This window comes from Gavialis gangeticus, unplaced genomic scaffold (assembly GCF_001723915.1).
Source record: "Gavialis gangeticus isolate Ggan-Ray unplaced genomic scaffold, GavGan_comp1, whole genome shotgun sequence".
Lineage (NCBI taxonomy): Eukaryota > Metazoa > Chordata > Crocodylia > Gavialidae > Gavialis > Gavialis gangeticus.
Genome location: NW_017729006.1, coordinates 49,888,750 through 49,902,728, shown reverse-complemented (window position 1 = coordinate 49,902,728; position 13,979 = coordinate 49,888,750). Strand labels below are relative to the sequence as shown.

General features: G+C 39.2%; 1 protein-coding gene across 1 annotated transcript in view; it reads left to right on the top strand.

The window, feature by feature from the left end:
* Nucleotides 1-13,979, top strand: part of GALNT12 (polypeptide N-acetylgalactosaminyltransferase 12) — a 147,603-nt gene that overhangs the window by 56,463 nt on the left and 77,161 nt on the right. The window contains exons 4-7 of the mRNA XM_019508733.1: nt 3,046-3,215; nt 6,703-6,892; nt 10,348-10,533; nt 13,111-13,228. Of these exons, the coding sequence (XP_019364278.1) occupies nt 3,046-3,215; nt 6,703-6,892; nt 10,348-10,533; nt 13,111-13,228 (664 nt within the window). The remainder of the gene's footprint in view (nt 1-3,045; nt 3,216-6,702; nt 6,893-10,347; nt 10,534-13,110; nt 13,229-13,979) is intronic.

Sequence of the window (13,979 nt, the reverse complement as noted above, 5' to 3'; positions counted from 1 at the left end):
CTGACAAATTAATAATTCCATAGATTTTCCTTTGTAAAGATGAGTAATACATTTATTCTCCTCCCGCTTTCTGGGACCTCACCAGTTTTCCATCGTTTTCCAAATAATCTGGAGGGGACCTGCTGAGCTGAATCTAGTCCATTGCATTTGGAGGCAACCATTTGTCTAGAAGCGTTCATGAAAATGTCTGTACCAGCCCTCTCTTGTGTGGTTGCTAGTGGCTCAAAGATTTCATCTTCTGGTTCCTTCCATATCCTGTGGTATACGGCGTGAAGCCCTACAGGATTGATTCATTCAACAAGTGATTTTCAACCTGTGTTCTGCAGACCTCGGGGTCTGCAGGCTGTGTCTAAGGCAGGGGCGGGCAATTATTTTGGGCAGAGGGCCGCTTACTGAGTTTTGGCAAGCCATCAGGGGCCGCATGACAGGCAGCCCAGGGCATATAAATATTAATTTTCTAAATTTTTTAGGGGCCCCGCAGGCCAGATGGAATGGCCTGACGGGCGACATCTGGACCCTGGGCCACATTTTGCCCACTCCTGGTCCAGGAGGTCCACGAAAGATGGCTGTGATCAATCATAAGTATGTGATACCCACACTTACAATTCAAAAGGGGTTGCACCTCCAATTGAAATTTTTTTAGGTGTTTGCAAATGAAAGATGATTGAAAACCACTGCATTCAACAAATCAAATGTTCTTTGACTTCTTCATTTGTCTAAGGTGAACCCTCCCCCATCTTTTGTACGTTGACTTTGCTAACAAAAAACAAAGCAGGCATTGAGCAGCTCAGCCTTTCTTGTACCTTCAATTTATAGCTCTCTTTCCCCATTAAGCAGCATACTCAGTTTCCTTTGCCTTTCTTTTACTTTTGACATATGTCCTTATCAAGCCCCTTGTCACTTTTGATCTCCTTTTGTCCTCCTGATTTTGTACTTCACAGTGCTGTGGTAGTTTTTCATACATCTTCAGTGACTTCTCACATTCCACTTCTTTTATGGGTATCTATTGTATATCTTGATTTTTCAGTAATTAAATTTCTTGTATAGTTAAATTAGTTTCTTGCAATTTGTCTAATTTCTCCTATGCTTTAGTGCTGACTACAATTAGTATTTAATTTTTTAGGAATGGGTAATAATTCTGCTTTCTTTTATCTTTATATAGACATTTTGCAGAGGTTACATTACACACATTAATTTGGGGGCATATACTTAAAACATAAATTTATCTTAAGGGACCACTTCAAAAATGAATTCTGCGCTGTGGGATGCATTGGCGGCAGTCTCTGGAAATCAGGATGAATCTTATCGTAAACAGGGAAGCATAGATAACTGAGGATGTGGAGGCCAATCTGAGATCTGCATGTTAGACTGTAGATTATCAAATGGCTATAGAAGGAAGGAGTAGATCCTCGTGGTGTTGGGTTACAGCTTCTTGTCTATTTATTCTTTGGGAAAGGTGTCTACCCAGGTAGAGAAAATCTTCTACATTCTCCAAGGATTGTCCTCTAATTGTAATATGTGGAGAACTTGGTTGTTTTAGGGCAGGTGGTCTGATTTTCTTGAAGTTAACAGTGAGTCCAAGCATTTTATGCACTTTACAGAAGCAATCAAGAGTGACCTGGAGCTCTTTAATTGAGTGGGCACAATCAACATAAGCATCAACATATTGAATATTAGTAATGGAGGTCTTGATTGCCTTGATTTTACAATATAACTGATTGATGTTAAAGAAGCTTTTTCCCATGCAGTACTGGATGCTGACTCCACATGGAAGTCTATTAGCAGTGAGATGCAAAATATCAGTGATACAGATGAAAAAGAGTGTTGGTGCAATTACACATCCAGTTCTAATAGCAAAGGGATCTGTTTCCAAACTATTGCTTAGGACTGTTGCTGCCATGTCATTGTGAAGAAGTCTGATAATGGTAACACATTTTGGTTGGCATACAAATTTCATGGGGGTAGTATATGGAGAAACATCAAAGAGAGATTCTTAGATTTTGTTTTGGTTAGTTTCAGGATTTTGAGAGCAACTGCTCAGCTATCAACTGTTTTTCATTGATCTTCTCTGATCTCAGTATGTATACAGACCCTATTAATCTTAGTCTGGTTGGACTCATGTGATTGTAGCTTTGGGCTTGTGGTTTTGGATTATAATGGGAATTGCATTGGGATCTTTTAATCTGAGACTGCAAGCAATTTAAGATGCCAGGCACCCACTTTTTCAAAATAATCTACAGAATTGTGAACCTGCTAGACTTCCATAGAGCCAGTGATATAGGCACTTGTGTGTGTGCTTCCTGTTCCCAAGGACTTTGAAATTGCAAAACATTATTTCAGGTGGAGTACTAGGGGCAGAAAGGTTAACTGTTGAAAGATAGTGGTTAATAAACTTGTGAAAGGTATTGCATGAGGAGGAGCGTTCTTCAGTAGTGGACTGGACTTTGTCTCAGTAGGTCCCTTCTAGTCCTTTGTTCCTAAGTTCCAGCATTGCCACACAAAATATCCACATGGTCCTAAAAAAAAAAAATTGCACTGAATTTTCTCTTACATTGGCTTTTTCTACTGTTTATAATTTTGCTCTTACATTTACATGTACACTTGTTCTCTAGCTCCTTCAGATTTAGCCTCCAGGGCATAATTTAATTGAATTTAGTAGTAAATTATGCTTGCTATTTTTTCTTAAAATCATCTTAACTGTTATGTGCTCCAGGCATCAGTCACCATTTAACTTCTTTGTTTTCTTTGTTTTCTTTTTTATTATTATTTTGAAGTAATTTTCTATCAAGCAAAGCCACCTTTACCTAATTTTCTGGATGTCTGGATGTCTTTTTGTGGTTGGTTGAATCCTTGTTGAAAAATTGGAGGGGAAAGTTGGACTCTCCTGAACAATAGCTCCTTTGCTAAGCACACTGCATACCCCTGTCATTTTATAGTTTAATATTTCTTGTTTAAAAATAGCTTGTGATGTACATGATCTTAATTAGATAATTCTTTTGTGTAAATGTACAGAAGAGTTCATATTTTTTCTAAATGTATTTGCAGGTGCAAAGAGAAGAAATATGATTATTATAAATTGCCCAGAACTTCTGTTATAATAGCTTTCTACAATGAGGCTTGGTCAACACTTCTGCGAACAGTTCACAGTGTTCTTGAGACATCCCCAGATATTCTGCTGGAAGAAGTTATTCTTGTGGATGATTACAGTGACAAAGGTAGGCATTTTATTCTATAAATGAGTTTCCCTGTGAGCATGTTTACAAGAATAGAAAGTATACTGATTTAGTAACAGCACACTAAAATTCTAAAATTATTGCACCTTTCCATAATGTAACTGGAAGTCAACTTTTTATTTTAACTGGAAGTCAGTTTTTAGTCTGGCGCACTGGTTTTAACTATCAAGTTTAGAGGCCTGTTTGGTTTGTTGGGAGGAATGATAAATTAATGGTTCTGCCATTAACTTTGAGCTTTGGAGATCTGAATTGCCATGCTGCCTCCAAGACAGATTTCAACCACTGCATGGCCTTTGGCCAAACCACTGCTCTGAGTCTTGTTTTTAATGTTTAAAATGGGAAGAATACTACTTCTAAACAGTCCAGTGAGGTAGAGAGGGAAAAACCAGCTGAGGACTGGGAAGATACTGAATACGAGAGCAGGTGTTCTTAGTGCTCTTAGACTCAGGGCACCCCTCTGATGATGCCCCCTCTTGACTTCCACTTGTTGTTGTTTGTTTGTTTGTTTTTACTAGAGAAAAAATAATAGAGCAGTTGTTCTGTTGCAAAGAACACGGAAAGATCACAGCAGGTCAGAATGTATTTAACACTATGGATTCCTGTTTGAAATCTCTGGTTTTATCTTGTGAACCATCTTTACACGTAACAGAGCTAACGTCATGTAGCACCTTGTGGCACCCTTGAAAGTATATCAAGACACCCCAAGGTGCCATAGCACCTTGGTTGAGAATCTGTATTAGAGTAGTAGGAACTATACTAGATAGTAGATAGGCAAATGGGTAGTCAGAAGGTTTAGATGTTGCCTTGTACTCATGAGCCCGATCACAGGGATATGAATAGTTATAACTGCTGCATGTAAATATTATACTAATGAAACAGTATTGGCATACTGTTAAAATGAATGTGCACTAGTCAAATAAGTCTAACTGGCCTTAGATTAATTTATAAGTAACAATTAAAAAAATCTTTCAAGATTTTGAGAGATCCTACTAAGATCACGTATTTTTGTGAACTTTTACTAAAATTACTGGTATTGACTTGAATGTATGTAAAACTTCAAAGCATTTTCTACTTTTCTATGGAATATGTTATTAAAATTAAGGGTTACATCACTACGGTACTAGAAAAGATGGTGGGTGGTATTACTATTATCTGAAATTTACTTGAAGAGTGGTATGTAAAAAGAAAAAATAAAGTGGAAACCCCATTATCATGATAGCATTATACTGCTTTTACATTATTCCTTTTCTTTCTTTTTTTAACCACTGCTTAACTCCAAACACAGGTAATTCATAAAGCCACAGTGAAGGTTTATGAAATAGTTATAACATTTTATATCCAAACTAGTGAATAAATTTAGATTATATTTTTTCATTATTATTATTCTTCCATGGCTTATTTCTGAATATATTGTTCTACTATATTGTCACATCTAGGTTTGAGTGCTGCTCAGTGAATTTTTTGAATTGGAGTACATCAGCAACAGCATTTATCACTGTTTTTTTTAATTAAAATATGTATTTTGAAACGCAAACTATGTTTCCAAATGCATAATCAGGTATTTTCCATACATGATAGTACACATGCTAGAATTTATTTTTGTCTAGAATTCATATACATGGATAAATTAACCACATTAATGCAACATCAGTATTGGGAAAACAGAAATACGTATTTCAGTGAATGGTTCTGAGTTCTGTGATCAGTCACCAGGTTGCTCCCATGTGTTGAATGGACATGTGCATGGCTCATAGTCAGAGTGATTGATCATGCCCAATCTTTGAGCCACAAAGCACAAGGAGGATTTCTGGATGCTTTAGGCACCAGAAATGAGTAAAAATGCAGAGAATCTGTTCTCTGCTTTTAACTTTCCCCCAGCACGAAAACAACATGAAATAGGAAGGGGAAGCCAACAGATTCAGATGTGAAGGAGTGAGATGACGAAAAGGGACAAGGTGGGAACTGGGACTGGAGAGGTGAGCTGGAGCTATGGATGGTGATAGGAACAAGGTGCCGATTAAGGATAAAACTTATCAGTTGCATTAGAAATTATTAAGTCAGTTCAAAACTTAATCTGTTTTTAGAATAGTCTCCTGTCCAGTAGAAATCACTCTTTTGCTTTTCAGTCCTTTCCTTATCTCTAACAAAAACACAGGTAAGAAATGGATTGTGACTTCAGCTATGCCACTTTTAAAAAGAGAAATTTACCAGCAGGTCCTTTGACTTCCAACCCCCAAAGTCCCCTCTAAACGTGAACATATGGGCCAGTATGTCTCTTGCTGGATGTTGTAGCCTGGTGGTACCTAGGTATTGTAGATATTGAGGCATATTGCATAGGAACATTGAAATAAAAGCATGTGTGTGATTTCAGTCAATTATTCTGATATGGCAGTAGATCACATTTTCAGTTTGTTCAACAACAACTTAGAGGAGGAACCCTGGATACCTAGGCATGTGTACTAGACCTGTTAGAAAGGACTTCCAGCCTCTTGATTAAGGCCATCCCAGTGCACTTCCACATGTAAGTGTTCCACATTATGCCAGGTGCACTTTGTTTTCGCATTCAAAAAGCTGCTTTTGGAAGCAAACCATTCATGGGCAAAAATCCCACAAACACTGAAAATGTAAGACCTTAGCTCTAAAAATGCTTCCGTTGGTATATAGTTTCCTAAACTGAATAGTTTCCTTTGATTTCAGTGAGACTACTTTATACTTAGATTGGGCTTGTTCATAACTGTTTGAAGCATCTGGGGCTAAAGTTATAGGGTTTTTTAAATGTAGGTTTTAGTAATATAAAATCTTAGTTAATATTTCATCAGTTCTGTTTTTAAGGTAAGAATGAAAAGCTACTTAGGCTTTCAATACTTTAACAAAGGTATTGTGAAATTATTTTTTGTACATAAAATAAAATGTTCAGAAACAGGTTTAATCTTTTAAGGTCATGATTTTAAAAAGGACAAGCATCATTTAGGAGCACAAGTTTTTAGTGACTTCAGTATGTGTACCCTAAATCGAGGCCTGCTGTCTGGGTCAGGCATTTCTGCTTGTGCATGTTCCATTTTGTTAGTGGAGCAGTGGTTGCAAAGATGGCACAGGCTATTTATCCAGCAGTTTGATAATCATATGATGTTATGTTTTTGCTGTATGGATATAAAGGGGGTTCAGAACTGGTGTTTAGCAGCATAGAGGAAATGTATAAAATGTTTATATTGAAATGAAATCTCTAAAATCTGAAGAGCTTCCAACAGTTAGCAAACCAATTAGATAAATTAATAAATCATGAATTTGTCCACCTGAGTTTTATACCACCTGTTTCCCTGACCTGTCGAAGCATGGGGGCCATTCCAGATCTTAGAGGTAGTTGGGGTCAGAGCACACAGCACTAGTAGTAATACACTGATGAAAAGGTAGCTTTTTCTAACATGCTGCATACAATGCTGTAGTGATCTGTTCATCCTTTTTGTTACAGAACATCTAAAGGAGACACTAGAAAACTATGTGGCTGCTTTACGCAAGGTACGTCTTATCCGCGCAAACAAGAGAGAAGGATTGGTTCGAGCACGGCTGCTGGGAGCTTCTCTAGCAAAAGGCGATGTTTTGACATTTCTTGATTGCCACTGTGAATGCCATGAGGGATGGCTTGAGCCTCTGTTGGAAAGGTACATGTATACTGCATACTCCCCTAATAATTTGAGGGAAAAATGTTCATTTGGTAAATTCCTGCATTTATAATGCATTTCAATGGGATGTTGCCTCAAATTCTTTAGCCAAATTTCATAGAATCATAAAATCATAGAACTGGAAAGGGACCTGTAAGATCATCAAGTCTGGTCCCCTGCCATGAGCTGGAAGTTATTGGGCTCAGACAAGGTTGACAAGGTGCCTGTCCAGCCTCATCTTGAATGGCTCCAAGGAGGGTGATGGCATCACCTCTGCTGGGAGTGTTCCAGATTCTGGTGACCCTTACAGAGAAAAAGGTTTTTCTTATGTCTAGCCTGAATTTACCTGCTATTAATTTATGCCCATTGGTCCTTGTCCTCCCTTGAGGTGCCTTCCTGAAGAGTTGCTCCCCTAGTTCTTAATGCTTACCCTGATGTGCGTGTAGGAGGCTATCAAGTCACCTCTCAGCCTTCTCGTACTCAGACTGAATAGGCCCAGTTCCTGGTGTCTCTCCTCATAGGGCCTACCCTCCATGCCCTTGACCATACAGGTTGCCTTTCTTTGTACCCTCTCAAGCCTATCCACATCTTTCTTGAAGTGTGGTGCCCAGAACTGGGCACAGTACTCCAGTTGAGGCCTCACCAATGTCAAGTACAGAGGGAGGAGCACCTGCCTGGATCTATTGACCATACAATGGCTGATGCAGGCCACAGTTCTATTTGCCCTTCTGGCAACTTCATCGCACTATTGGCTCATATTCATCTTCCAGTGGATCATGACCCCCAGATCTTGTTCAGATGCTGTGCCAGCCAGCAACCTCTTGTAAATGATTCTTCTCCTTTTTTCTTTTTTTAACTGTCCTTTGGAGGCATGGACACATGTAACAATTAAAACAAATGTTTCAAATGCCTCTGAAATATTTCAAAAGGCCAGCTGTACACAAGCATACAAACCCTTTAAATGTTCCTGAAGTGGTTTAAACATGTCAAAGTAGTCACTTTTTGCATGAAGTACTATTTTGGAGCATTTCCCTTTTGGCTATGTCTGAATAGAGGTAGGAGGGGAGTCAAGGCAAGCAACCTGCGAGCTGCCAGGTCCTGCTCTGGGTCCTGAGGCACAGCTGGGCCTCCACTGAGACTCTTATTTTTCTTCTCCCATTCTTGGCCAAAGAGGTTGAGGGGACCGGAGCTGGAGGGCTTAGCTTCAGGAAGAACTCCTGGGAGGCCACAAGTGTTGGACAGGGGGCTGTAATCCCAACTCTGTCAGGAGCAGGGATTCTAGGGAGAGAGGAGTGTAGAGCAGAGCAGCAGATTGCTGCAGCCTCTCCTACTACACTAGAAGAGCTGCCGTGTTTTGACATGTTCTAGCTGGGAACAGCATAAGGACTGTATGTCTTTCCTCTGGTGGAAAGTTTCAGTTGTTACATCTGCCCACAAGACCCCTTTCCTGATTGTTCTTAACTTCTTACACATTTTTCCTCTGGCATAGTTGTACAAAGGAAATTCTAGACATAGTAGATTAATTGACCAGATTAGATGGAAAGCATCAGAGAAAAGAAATACGGAAACAGGAATTTGTGTGCTTTTTTTTTTCTTTTAAGCAGAATACTGAAGAAACAGCTTTAAGTATGGGCAGACGGCTTAGACCAGTGGTTTTCAACCTTCTTAGACTCAAGGCACCCCTTGGAAAATGACAGCTCTTAGTTTTCACTCTTTACTGTAGAAAAATAATAGAACAGCTTTTCTGTTGCAAAGAACACAGTTATGGACTTCTGTTTGAAATCTTTGGATTTATCTTGTGAATCACATTTGTAACTCTAACAGTGCTAACATTGTGGGTGCCCTGTGTCACCCTTGAAAAGATCTCAAGGCACCCTGGTTGAGAATCACTGGTCTAGACAGTAATTGCTATATAGTTTAGGTAAGCCACTAGATGGCAGTCTTGGGAAAGACTTTGGACACGTAGTCTGAGATTTTCTTTTTTCCCCTTTGCTGAAATTGTATGGAAGGCAATTAGCTACAGAGTTAGCCTTGTGCACGTAAACTTAATAAGGCTTTTTCATAATCTGTACCTTTTTTATTTGAGGATGGGACAAATTAGGAACATAGCTGAGTCTCTCACTTGTATATTGGATATATTTTGCATCGAGTGGTTCAATCCTGACTTTCAAAAAAAACCACCAGCCAAGTTTTACTGTTTGCATATCTTATTTCTTTTGTCACTATGCTCATGTGTCTTTTTAAAATACACAAGAAAACATTCCTGCTCTGGATGGAGAAACGTTCAGTTCTTCATGTTTTGTGCCAGTATGGATCCTATGGTAGATCTAGCACACACCTCATGTGCTAGACAAAAGGCTTGGTAAGAGGGGTCTGTTTGGGCTTGTGTGTGCTGCTTCCTGCTCTCATAAGGAACAGTGCAATCAAGACCCTTCTTGAATTCTTCCCATGGGAGTAGAGTGGAATCTGGCTAGTGTCCAGTCCCCTTGTAGTTCATAGCTAAAACTATAGACTGCTTCTGACCTACTATATTTGGCAACCATGAACTGATCCAACTTGTGTGAACAGATCTCAAGTTCTCAGAACCCTATTTTCCAGCTTCTGCATAGGCCCCTGATCTTGGTATGCATGAAACCCTTCAGACTTTAAACCATGTTGATCCTATGGTTGTATTAAGCCTCTTGACAGCTGCCTGTTTTGCCTGGAAGACTCATATTGTCAGTGCTCAATACACTTGTCTTTCTCAAGTAGAATGTGGAAGGCACAAGGTGCAAACCAAAGCACCATCTTCTACCATAGTTTAGAAAGTTCTGAGTCCCTAAGGAAACTCCACAAGCCTGCTAGTAGACAGCCAGAGTCATCCACTGCCCAATTTAACAGGCAGGTAAGGCCTAGCATTAGTCTGGAGAAGATCCTGCCAAGAGAAAACTCAATACTGACACCCTTGGCCCAGAGGCAACCTTAAAAATTGACAGCTGGCAGAGAGATACCTTTGCTGTCTAAGTCAGGCACTGAGCATCCTCTCCAAACAGCAAAGCAGATGGTGGAGAAAGAGCTTTTGGAAGGATGAGCAGAGCAAAGCCTTTGCATATGAATCCACCAAGCTCCACATGGTACTGTACTAAGGGATAGGAAGAAGGAGCAGCCAATGTGCAGAAAGCTGTGCTGACATGAGTTCTTATTCCAGTGGTGTAGCCTCAGCATTGACCCAGAGGTCTTTACTATAAATTTAACCTTGCCGCAGTGTGTCACAACCAGTACAAGTAGTCTTACAGAACTAGAATCCACACTGACATGGATGTGCAGAAGCACAGTTACTTCATTCAGTAACATTTCTTTATTGCAAAAGTTGTGTATTAAAAAGCACTTCTCCAGTCGTAAGATTTCTAATTTATGATAGAAATTCCTAATAGCATCCAAAATAACATTATTTTCCTTTTTTTAAAATATCTTAGAATTGGCGAAGAGGAGTCAGCTGTTGTATGTCCTGTTATTGATGTGATTGACTGGAATACATTTGAATACTTGGGCAATGCTGGGGAGCCACAGATTGGTGGGTTTGACTGGAGATTGGTTTTCACGTGGCACCTTATACCAGAGAGGGAGCAGAAACGAAGAAGGTCTAAGACAGATGTCATCAGGTGAATGATTATTTTTTCTGTATCTCTGTAAATATTAAATTTTATAAATGGGTTCAATTTCAGCTGAAAATGAACTGAAATAAATAAATGTGAATAAGTGAACATGTACCACTTAATATTGAAATTAAAGTACAGATCCTTTTTTTTAAACATATTTTTTTAAATATTGTTTCAAGTCATGGTCTTAGCAAAATTTTCATTTCGAAAAGATCTGCAGGTATTTTTGCCATGTAAGTTGTCATGAACACAACTCAGGAAACGCTTCTTGCTTAATAAATAAGTTTAGTGCTCAGGCATAATAGAACTATACTTGGAAGAAAAAGTGAGGCTCTTAAAGAGAAAAAAATGGCATTTTAAACCCAAAAGCTACAGATCTGTCAAATAACCAAGAGGCAACAGTTAAAATGTAAAAAGAATTGGGTGATATTGAAACATAGTTTTGGGCTAGGTAGTTTTCTACCTGTTAGGTATCAAATCCTCTGGCTACTTTTGTAGCATACCATCATTTGACACTTGAGACTAAGGCACAAAAAGCAGTGAGGAGGAAGTGCCCATCTCTTGCATTTACTAGTTTTCAGGGCCTTGAGCAATGTAGAACAGGATTGTGGTTAGGTGCATACTAATAGATGCAATGGGATTCTATACTTGGGTGAGTGGGCATCTGGGAATTTGTAATTAATTTGTGCAGTATTTCAGATTTCAGTTTGAAAATGTTAAATCTTCTAAATACGATCAGGTTGTAAATCAGTACAAGTGTTATCCTCTTAAGGCTGCAGAGGGACAGCTGCAAACGTGTCAAAGCTTAGGGGGCATTTGCTGCTTTGGGCTCAGATATATTTTGTCTGGATAAGCAACCTAAGTCCTTGGAATGGTAGATATTTTGATTTTAGAGACCTGCCTCTTGGAGCATTCAGAGAAAGTTATAGTCAGGTCTGACTTTGCTATGCTTACTCAAGCTATGAGCCAAACTGCAGCCTTTTCACAAGCAAGTCTTTATTCCATTGTAACATCTCATTGAAGTCAGTGAGACATACCTACATGAGTGGTCACCAATCAGTTATCATGAAAATGTCCTCCTTAGAGGTGATTGATAGAGTAATGGCACTATTTATGTGAAATATATCAAAGGGTATAGTTACATGAACAAGTTACAACAAGGTAAAATAGAAAGTGAGCATATAACCTGTTAGTAATTGCCTGTGTGTATGCTCCTACCCCACATTTCAGGGGGTAAGCTACCTGGTGTTTACCTCAGATAAGAGTGTGCACATAGACAATTATCACTGAGTAGCTAACTTGTCTGTAAGCGGCCTTTGCTTTATTTATAACCCATCATCCAAAGTCTGTATCAGACGGGATGGTTTGTTTTCCTTGCAGTTTTTTTCCTGGACATTTGTTGCTGCCATAGCTGAAAGGATCATAGATATTAATTAATTTTTCTCCACTGAGAGATAAGAGAACATTATTTTTGTCAAGATGAGGGGCGCATCTACACGTGCATTTACTGCACAGTAACTTACTGCAAAGTAAGCAGTTTTTAGGCTGGTGTCTACACATGCAGGCATTACAGTACAGTAACACTTTAGTCCCAAGTCAATCCACACACAATGTTACTGCACGGTAAGGCACCTACACATGCCTTACTGCTCAGTAACTAATTGGCCATCATGCAGGTGGAAAATTTATGGTCAAGTCGGCGTAAGTCACCAAAGTTACTGCGCAATATGGCAGTTCACATGTAGACACGCACTCGTACTGCGCAGTAATTTCCAGTTACTGCACAGTAACCTAACTGCACGTGTAGACGCGCCAGAGGAAAACCAAAACAGTGCTGTTATTTCTCAATGTGTTCTTGGTCCACAATCGAAAAAAGTTAATACTAAATAGTTCACAGCCCTCCAAATTGTTTAATCCTCTGCTTACAAATGTGTTTAGTATTTTTTGTCACAATAAGAAAGATGATTTGGGGTGCCAGATGAGAGCATTGGGGCTGCTGTGGGTTGTGGATTATAAGCAAGGATGTTACTATCTGGCATGAGGCAAGAGTGCATGATGGGTAGGCTAGCTTCAGTTTATGGGGACACTAGTGCTGGCATGCAGTGGGAGAGCTGGCTGCCAGTGGAGGATCTTTTCTCCTCTCTGCTTTGCCTTCCTTCTGTTCAGTCTCATTTTGGCAGTGTCTTTCTAGCTTACAGAAATCTTAGTGAAGTGGGGCCACATTGTGCTATACAGATGCAGAGCAAAAAAAAAATTCTCACTGCTTGTAATTTATTTAGTTGAATGCAAGATGCCTATATCTTTATTTATTACGAATTACTATATGATGTCAAGTGACCATTTTGGTACAAGTACATCTTGTATCTCAGTGTAACATTTACTTTTTTCCGATGCACCTATTCATAATTCAGGTCAGGTGTTCTTTTCCTTAAATATCTGAGCAACATAGTATTTATCTGATTCATTGTGAACTGCTTCATTGTTAACTGAAAAAGACTGAGGAAATTAATGAAAAAAGAATACATTTGATTTATGTACAAAGGTTCCTTTCCCAGTCAAACTGACTTTTTCCTTTTCTAGGTCCCCAACCATGGCCGGTGGATTGTTTGCTGTCAGCAAGAACTATTTTGACTATCTTGGCTCTTACGACACAGGAATGGAAGTATGGGGAGGAGAAAACCTTGAATTCTCATTTAGGGTAAGTAACATAATTAGCATTTTGGCTGAGAGTGAAAAACAGACTTTCTTGCATTTGCTTCTTTATCTCTTCTGCTTAATGAACTGGATTTAGCTTACGGCTGTTTAAAAGAGAATGTGTTTGCATAGAAATTTCCATGAGTCTGTTGGCATTATTCTCATGCTTCAGAATTTATCTTTGGCCACAAAACAGTCATTTTTGGAAACAAAAATGCGCAAACTATTTTGATTCAAAACATCAGTGCTAAACTTTAAGAGGTAGTATAATGACCATCCTTGAAACTTGCCTTTTGTGACATGAAGAGAACATGCTTGGAAAGAGATTTACAGTTGGAATAATATACATCTGCTACTTCTATAAGTTGGTGATGGAGTGAAAGGGAGGCAGCAGCAGTTGATTGGAAGAATGGGGCAGACTACTCCTTCAAGGTTTTACTTGGTTGCACTTTAGGAGTAGATTGCGGATGTTAACAGTCTGCCACTTCCAAAGAATAGGTGGGAATGGGTGATCCAGCTCTCCACATCAATATGTATGGAACGCTACTCACTTAAGAGCACCCACAGTGATGTACATGCATGCACAATTTGGAGGTTGGAGAACTGACTAGTAGCATTAGAGCAGGAGGTGAATGACCGCATTGAACAGGCCTGTCCACTATCTCTGAAAGCTCTCAACCAAGGTAGATGATTACAATAAAGTGGGATTTCTCTTTGGTAGACAAGGAGGACTGGCAGAGGTTGATGTGAAAAAA